The sequence below is a fragment of the Aspergillus niger genome (assembly GCF_000002855.4).
Source record: "Aspergillus niger supercontig An16".
Classification (NCBI taxonomy): domain Eukaryota; kingdom Fungi; phylum Ascomycota; class Eurotiomycetes; order Eurotiales; family Aspergillaceae; genus Aspergillus; species Aspergillus niger.
Genome location: NT_166531.1, coordinates 1,028,951 through 1,037,290, shown reverse-complemented (window position 1 = coordinate 1,037,290; position 8,340 = coordinate 1,028,951). Strand labels below are relative to the sequence as shown.

General features: G+C 50.6%; 5 protein-coding genes across 5 annotated transcripts; 4 read left to right on the top strand and 1 right to left on the bottom strand.

The window, feature by feature from the left end:
• Window positions 1-635: 635 nt before the first annotated feature.
• On the top strand, window positions 636-1,779 carry An16g04530 (uncharacterized protein; the record flags this gene model as incomplete). The annotated part of the gene is made up of 3 exons (XM_059745106.1): window positions 636-968; window positions 1,015-1,362; window positions 1,453-1,779. The coding sequence occupies 3 exons, from the start codon at window positions 636-638 to the stop codon at window positions 1,777-1,779; spliced, it is 1,008 nt and encodes a 335-aa protein (XP_059604796.1).
• Window positions 1,780-2,038: 259 nt separating this feature from the next.
• On the top strand, window positions 2,039-3,282 carry An16g04520 (uncharacterized protein; the record flags this gene model as incomplete). Its single annotated transcript, XM_001397726.3, has 5 exons — window positions 2,039-2,201; window positions 2,301-2,497; window positions 2,587-2,738; window positions 2,827-3,181; window positions 3,265-3,282. 5 exons carry the CDS (start codon window positions 2,039-2,041, stop codon window positions 3,280-3,282), a joined length of 885 nt encoding a protein of 294 aa, XP_001397763.3.
• Window positions 3,283-3,529: 247 nt separating this feature from the next.
• Window positions 3,530-4,045, top strand: An16g04510 (uncharacterized protein; the record flags this gene model as incomplete). The annotated part of the gene is made up of 1 exon (XM_059745105.1): window positions 3,530-4,045. The coding sequence occupies one exon, from the start codon at window positions 3,530-3,532 to the stop codon at window positions 4,043-4,045; it is 516 nt and encodes a 171-aa protein (XP_059604795.1).
• Window positions 4,046-4,773: 728 nt separating this feature from the next.
• Window positions 4,774-6,074, bottom strand: An16g04500 (uncharacterized protein; the record flags this gene model as incomplete). The annotated part of the gene is made up of 2 exons (XM_001397724.3): window positions 4,774-5,411; window positions 5,486-6,074. 2 exons carry the CDS (start codon window positions 6,072-6,074, stop codon window positions 4,774-4,776), a joined length of 1,227 nt encoding a protein of 408 aa, XP_001397761.3.
• Window positions 6,075-6,849: 775 nt separating this feature from the next.
• On the top strand, window positions 6,850-7,394 carry An16g04490 (uncharacterized protein; the record flags this gene model as incomplete). Its single annotated transcript, XM_059745104.1, has 2 exons — window positions 6,850-7,085; window positions 7,349-7,394. 2 exons carry the CDS (start codon window positions 6,850-6,852, stop codon window positions 7,392-7,394), a joined length of 282 nt encoding a protein of 93 aa, XP_059604794.1.
• Between the last annotated feature and the right edge of the window lie 946 nt (window positions 7,395-8,340).

Sequence of the window (8,340 nt, the reverse complement as noted above, 5' to 3'; positions counted from 1 at the left end):
GTGTGCTGGCCTGCATACCGATAGAATCACCCTAGACGGCATGCTGCGGTTCCTCATTGGATGCTACGTCAGACACAATAGTCTTGCATCGTCGTGGCTCCTTCGAGCACATTAGAGTTATTCGGCCTAGCGGCCCCCACTGAACTTGACGACGATGTTGCACCTGAGCTTATTCTTCCAGGCTTCTTACGTTGGAGGACCGTCCCTCGCGGCACTGGCTGAGGTAGGCAGCCCCTATCAGAGGCAGTTGGGCCAGTAGCCAAGCAATCTGGCATTTACCATTTCTGACAAGTAAGATGGAGGTCAGTTGGACTATTGCTGAAGAATCTGCCAGTTGGAGGACTGGACACGGCTCCCATGCGAGGTGGATCAGATGAAATCTTAGGGTTTCACAACGGCTGACTTCATCTGCGCTTGCCGTCGGTTCATGAATCCCGATACGAGCCCTGCATGCCAGGGCGGGCTGGTATATATAAGATTGCGCTGGTCGATGTCCTGATGAAAAGGTTGTTCGATTTTCCCACTTTCTCCTAGATATTCCCGGTGGTTTCGCCCCCGTTTGCCCGACTTCACCGCGTTGTTCCTTTGATCTTAGAAGACGACTCTACATTACATTCTGTGTCTGAACAATATAAATGCTGGCCGAAACCGAAAACCCCGTCAGCAACGGAGATCCACCGAAGCTCCGGGCTGCTTGTGAAAATTGCAGACAGTCGAAGGTGAAATGTAACCTATCTGGGAAGGACACCTGCATTCGCTGTATGCGTCATGGGCTGCCCTGTCGGTATCGCGTCGCCAATCGTTCTGGGAAGCCAAAAGGGAGCAAGAATCGGGCCACGCTGCGAAAACTTGGGCAGTTGCAAGACGAGAAGAAGCCTACAATACCTGCCAACGGATGGGTAGAATCGGTAGCCAAAGGACAACCGCCTCGTGTCAGCTATGATACTGACAACGGGGTCGACGCAACGGTGCGTTTCATCTGTGCTCGTTAAGGGTAATATCTAATGGTTATAGAGTACGCAAAGCACGAGCCCAGCCAGTCAGTCCAGAAGCCCTGATAGCCACGGGGCGAATATGACTGACACGACGCTGCTGACCGATCCAACCATGGAGTATCCGTCAATAGGGGAGACGTTGGCCCCTATGTTCAATCCCTCCATGTCACCACCATTCCTTCCAAAAGAGTTCATCTCCCGGGGCTTCACCGGCTGCCCGCTCGCCGTCCACATCCCCAACCCATTACAGCCCTGTGAATGCACCAATGCACTCCTATACAACGTAAATCAGATCCGGACCATGCTGGCAGACAGCATGCATCTACGGCTGGACCAGATTTTACAGGGCATCAAGATCGCATTGACCGTGTGTCGGAACTTTCTCCGATGTCCCAATTGCCACAAGGACCACACAAACCTACTGTATTCAGTATCCATACTGGATATCACACTCCAGCTCTTCGAGTATTGGACATCGTATGAGCTCTCATCCGCGCCGGCTGGCGGCCACAACATGATCGTCCCCTACGGCGACTACGAGATGGGCCCGGACGAGACGCGCCGGATCCGCCGGTACCTCATCCGAGGACGGGCCATGCAGTGCCGAGAGGTACTGGGACTGCTCAAGGACGCAGTTGAGATGAGCCGACATCTGAGTCCCGAGCTCCGGGAGCTCAATGGGACGGACGGATTGGAGGTGGAATGGTTCCAGCAGATGCTGGGGGGTTATGATACGATGGTGGATACGATTTTACGAGCGATGTCGGATAATCTGTGCACGTAGATTCAAATTGATTAATATCTTCACCTACTTTATACATCGTTATGTAGTATGTAACAATATTCCCTACTAGTCCAGGAACCGAGCGGCATTCGGCAGACCAACGAGCCTCGGCATATCCATCTCCGCATTGTAGAGCCTCCTCTCTTATATCATCCCCACCACACCTCCAACTACCTACTTTCCACTACACAACAACCACACTCACACACACAACACAACCCCAGAAGAAGCAAAGAAGAAAAAAGAAGAAAGAAAAAAGATGGACCGTCTTTCGCAAATAACCTCCCACCTGAACTACCCCCACGGCCTGCTCGCCAACCAAGTCGCCATCATCACCGGCGCAGGCCAAGGCATCGGCGCCGAAACCGCCCGCTTGTTCGCCAACGAGGGAGCAAAGGTGATTATAGCTGATATAGACGGAGGTATTCCCCCCACACCTTTCAATCATACGGAACCCAATTCCTTCGAGAGAAAGAGATAGTCATGCTAAACTATATATGATATACTATGGGAATAAACAGAAAAAGCCACCGCCGTCGCAACCTCCATCAACGCAACCCACAACAGTACTACCCCCCGGGCACTCGCAGTCCCCGGCGACATTCTCAACGACGCATACATCGAAGAACTCGTCACCAAGGCTGCGGACTTCGGTGGTGGGAAAATCCATATCGTTGTCAATAATGCAGGGTTTACTTGGGATGGGGTTATACATAAGGTATACTTACCCCCTCCCACAATAATCAACTAATATCTATACCAGATAATTGGAATGATATACTAACAAATGTGGGTACTATGTTATAGATGACAGATACCCAATTCAACACCATGCTGGCCATCCACGCGACAGCCCCATTTAAACTCATCCGCGCGGCAGCAAAATACTTCCGCGTGAAGGACGGCGAACCCCGCGTTGTGATTAATATTAGTAGTACCAGTGGGGTGCATGGGAATGCGTACGTTATCTATCCCCTTCCCCCATCTTTCTTCTATTATCTATTACTCCCGCTACAGGCAATCTAGTTTACTAATGGGGGTAACTAGAGGTCAAGCCAACTACGCCGTCGCGAAAGCAGGTATAACCGGACTAACCAAAACCATTGCGAAAGAATGGGGTCCTGCGTTTGGTGTGAGGGCGAATACCATCGCGTTTGGATTCGTGAATACCCGGTTGACTGCGGCCAAGGAGGACGGGGCGTTTATTGCCATGGCGGATGGGACGAAGGTCGCGCTGGGGATTCCGGGGAAGCAGTTGGATAGTAGACGCACTGGAGGTGGAGCATCTACTGAGCAGAAGAAGAAGGGTCCTGAGTATCCTGATATTCCACTGGGACGGCCGGCTAGTCCGGAGGAGGCGGCGAGGGCGGTGTTGGGAGTGGCCAGTCCGTTGTTTTCGTATGTGAGTGGGGAGACGATTAGGGTTACCGGGGGGAGGAATATGTAAATCTATTCCATTAATTTATTGGTCTATCATTTATGTAGCTAGGTATTGATCTATGAGTGAAGTATAGGAAGGATGTGGGTGGTGTAATGCGATATCAGAAGTCGCATTCTTGGTTCTGGTTTGGTTGGTAGGTAGGTAGTAGGTATCTATCATACATGGTATCATATAGTACAAAGCCAATTGTTTTGTTTCGCTTCATCGTCAATCATAAGTGGTCCAAAAGTTAAGGCTGCCTGCGAAGGCTGCCCCAATCTGACCAGGCCAGCCAGGTCACACTCAATAGTAGTAGAGGGTTATAAGATAATGACTGGTCGAGGCAGGCCTGCTCACCCGCCTGGTGGCTGCCTCCCCGTCGGACAGCTGGCCCCTCTCCTCAGGGGTAGAAGGGAAGTCCAGACCAGACTCCAGTGTCATAAATTTTTTTTTTCTCGCAGTAGGCGCCGGCTGACGGTTGCATCAGCAGCATTGACTGGACGTGCTAGACTGCTACAGCATAGCAGGGAACAGACGGCGACTCGCCAGTGGACCACAGCTTCACGTCGTGGGTCTTACTGGAAGAGCGTGTCATCAGGCCCAAAGTCAGTGTACCAGCAGGAAGGTAGAGAGAGAAAAAAGCATCGTCTAGTCCTCGTCTATTGCAGATATCGTATCCAAGGCTGTTCCACCCTGGTTCACGCGGTTGCACCGAAAACACACACACACTCCAGCCTCTTCACCACAGCCAGCCAGACTGAAGATCAATCTGACGGCTTCCTCCCTGATAGTTTCCAGCAGGAGATCCAGTCCGAAATCAAAACTATTTATCGACAGATTATGTAAAATGAAGTAATAGTAGTAGAGTAGTAGAAAAACGAAGTAGAAGAAGAATAGTCCCAATGACTCAAGGTATCATCCCAAAAGAGCGACCAAGTGTGCCATCCAACTCCTAGCGATAAATCGACAATCAAAATGCAAATGCTTCGTCTCTGCTCCGGGGGTATTTTTCTTTTCTTCTTTCCATGCCAATGGCCGATGGTGAGTGAAAACGCCAGCAACACCACCCAGTAACACCAAACACAAGTATATTCACCAGAAACGCAAGAGATCCTCCCAATGTGGTGACAAATTAATAATAACAAAGCCACGGTTTCTGCCTTCCAACGGACTCGCAGGGCGAGCTGACAGAACTCCGTTTCTCAAAAGGGCAATTTATGCCCGACGGCTGAGCTCCAATGGATGTCAATCCGGGTATAATATCCAAACTCCAAGGAATGGAAGCCAACGGTGTAAAGAGTGGGAAATAGAAAAGGCGTATGTCCAGAAGAATAATCGATCTCCTCGGATTTCCTCCTGCGGAAATAATACAATGTCGCTGGAATAATGCAAGGCGGAGATGATCCAAGAATAGGTGTAGTAGTAGTAAAGATCCAAATCCAGTGGGATGTAATATCGAAAGAATTGCCGTAAATCGTAAACCTGCGTTAAGTGGGGCCTTTTTATTTTTTTTGTTTTTGTTTTGTTTATGTTGCTTTCCCTTGTAGGGTGGGTGGACAGTGTGAAGTCCAGTTTTAGCAAACGGGAATTAAAATGGTAAAAGGGGCATGGGCAAGATGCGGCTCCGGGAAACCACCGCAAGGGACGGGGTCCATAAAGTCATCTTTGCATTCCAGTCCCGGCTCCAGTCCCACGGAAGACATCGACGAGACACTGTCAAGGTCGGGGTAGCCTTCCGTGAAGGAGGAAGCATCCGAGACGGCAGACTCCGAGAAGTCGGAGTACTGCGATGACCCAGAGGAGACTGAGGAGGTTTGGGTGTTGAAGGTGTCCACGGTTACGGACACCGGAACCGGTCCGTTGACGAAATCAACGGGCACCGGTCCAGTGGCAGACCAGGGGGCAATGGGGTTCATGGTAAACCGCGGGCACTCCAGGATCAACTGGCGAAGCTCCGGGATGGTAATTCTCTTGGAGGGGTCGCACTCAAAGATGCGGTTCAGGATACAGATCATCTCATCCGACAGCGGCAGGATGGATTTCAGGAAGTAAGGATCCTTGAGATAAGCTCGGAACGTGGAATCCTCGATCGAGGCACGTTTCCAGGGGTTGCGACCGCAGGTCAAGTTGACGAGGATAACACCTAGACTCCACACATCATTGGGTGCCGACTCATAGCACGACATGGGACGGGGATTTGGTTGCTGGCATTCTTTGGTATCATCTTCGTCAGTGAATGTTTCATCGGAATGTTTCGGGTGGGGGGAGGAAAAGGAATTCACGCACCTGGTGACATGTAGAAAGTGGATCCGCAACCAAAATCCGACGTAAGGTAGTCGGTAGTAGCCAGGCCAAAGTCAGCAAGCTTGACCGTCAAGCCCTGGTCCGTTACCAAGATGTTTTCCGGCTTGAGGTCCCGATGGTAGATTCCCAGGGAGTGGCAGAACTGGACGGCATCCAGGATTTGAAGGAAGACACGCTTGACCAAGGGGTCATTGCCCACGAAATTGCCCTTTTCCGTAATGCTGGAGAAGAGATCGCCCTCGGGACAGAACTCAATCACCACGTAGGTGCAATCGACGGAATCCATAATGCGAACCAGGGAAACCACATTGGGATGTTGGCTGGCCAGATGGTGGAGCTTGATTTCCCGCTGCTGGAACTTGAGCTGCCGGGGATCCAGCCCGGTCTTGTTGAGGGCCTTGACAGCATACAGAACATTGGTATGAATGTCGACGGCCGTGTACACCACTCCATAGGCACCGACGCCCAGGATGCTGGTGAGTTCCAGGCGGTTGGCCAAGAGAAATCCTAGACGGTCTTCCGGAGCATAGCAACGGGAGATGGGCGGAGATGGAGGCGGAGTGGGGGGCATGGGGGGATACATGCCGTAAAGGGGAGAAGGGGGTAGCATGAGCATGAGGGAAGGTAGGTAGGGTTTTGGATGGGCTTTTTTTTCTTGCTTTGGTGGTTGATGGCAGGCAAATAAGACTCAAAGCACGCACCGGCACTTGAGTCTTTTTCCTGAATAAGAGTATAGTAGTAAGAAGGAAGGGGGGAAGAGGAAAGGAGGGGGAGGTAAATGGTAGTTTCTTGTCTCAACGGCTGTAAGGGGTTGGTTTGTTGATATAAATCCTGGGGGTCCAAAATCCGGTGGCGGGTTTCAGGTAGTCATCCAAACCAGTGAGCAAAGTACGGGATAGCCGGGAGAGAGAGAGAGAGAGCACCAAAGGAGAGTCGCCAGTCTTTCCTTAATATGTTTTTTTTTTCTTTCACTTGTTCAAGGAGCCATTGAAGGAATGCAGTTGATCAACTTGGATAAGCAATCAAATCCTAGGGAATGTCCAACGGAAGGCCGTGGGTAAGATGGTGGTAGTGGTGGTGGTGGTTGTGGTGGTTGAAGATGAGGAGTAGCGGAAGTGGCAGTGGCAGTTGGTGGTGGTATTATTTTTGGCTAGTTGGGGGGAGGGGGGCAAGAGTCCAGGGAAGTTGCACAGCCAGGGATGGATGCAGTTCCAGGGCAAGCAGTCAGATGGGGGCCAGCGGATAGTTAATATGGCCGTGGGGAAATGGGAAGGGAAGGGAAGGGGGAGGTGGAGGGTATAAAAGGGGGACGTGCAGTGAAGGATAAGGGGGGGCAAATGATATATATGCAAAACAAGTCCCCCAAACTATATCACGATGAGGACGAAGAAGAAGAGAAGCCGGAGAAAGAAGAAAAGCAACAATGCAAGACGAAGATCAATGACTTGACGGGGACTCGTCGGAAAGAGGAAAAACGATCAAACACGCCAGAGAGAAAAGGACGGCGTCCAGGGACGGAAAAGGGAAGAGACAGAGAGGAAAGAAGAAGTATAGGGAATAAGACGGAGCGCGGAAGGGCCAGGTAAAAATAAGTAAATAAGTAAAAATAAGATTAATATGGCGATGATGGACGGGGCGCCGATAAGAAGAGACAGAGACGAGACTTGAGAGAGAGTCAGTCAGTCAGAATGAGGGAGCCAGCCAGATCCTCCAGCAGGAAATGGCGAAAAATAGGGACCCAGAAAATCCCCAGGGACCCAGAATGAAAAAACAACACCACCAGCAGAAATTAAAATCAGTCGAAGAGTAAAATAATAATATTCTATTTATTAATTCCCTTAACAGAAAACCAAAACAGAAAATTAGAAAAATAATAACACCTAATAATTAAATCGATAAAATAAAATAATTCTCCTTCCTAATAAATCTCATAATAGTAACACCTAATCATCAACATCATCATCACCACCACCACCACTACCCATCCCATAACACGAATAATAATCCCCCCAACTGCCGCTAAGCCTGGGGCCACTCGTGGCCAGAGCCACTCTTCCCTCCTCCATCTTGAGAGAACTGAACTGAATTGGTAGTCTCTTACCTCAGAGGCTGCATCCCACGAATCATCACCTGGAAAACTGGCCGACCATTCAGAACAACCAGGTGACTCCCTCCCATCCATCCATCCATCCATCCATTCCCCCCTAAAACTACTATGTAACTTCCCCCGTTACATCTTCAGCCTGCAGACCAGACCAAACATCGCCACACGATTGGCCGGGGCCTGTCCAGCTGGGTGGAGTGGCGACTCCACCCGCCCACCCAAGCTAACATGTATGATGCTTAGACTAGTTTAGGGTCCAGCTACAAATAGGAAAGGCGCGTGTGTGAGAGAGTGTGTGGTGTCTGGATGGGCAAGACGGAACCAAACCAAACTTCCTCCTCCCCACTACTGACCGACAAGGCCGCGACCGCGTCCCTCAGCAAGATCCAGGCGGCGAGAAAACCAAGAATAACCAACTAACACGCACCCGCGTAAGCTGAGGAGTCTGGGAGGATCCATGAATCGACATCATCAATATCCACTGGGTCCTGACTAACCTGCCTAAGATACCACGCGATGCTGAATTCTGGTTCTCTCCACACACTGAGGTGACAGACTAGGGGTGATGGGGAGTGTCCACGATCTGGCAAGGCGAGAGAAAAAAAGACACCTCCCCTTACTAGTCGGTGGATCTGTTGACTACTTACTTTGCTATGGAGGGGGGTTGTTGAAAGGGAGGGCCAAATGGGCACGAGTGCGTGGAGGGAAACGAAACTCTGGCAGCACCGCACAC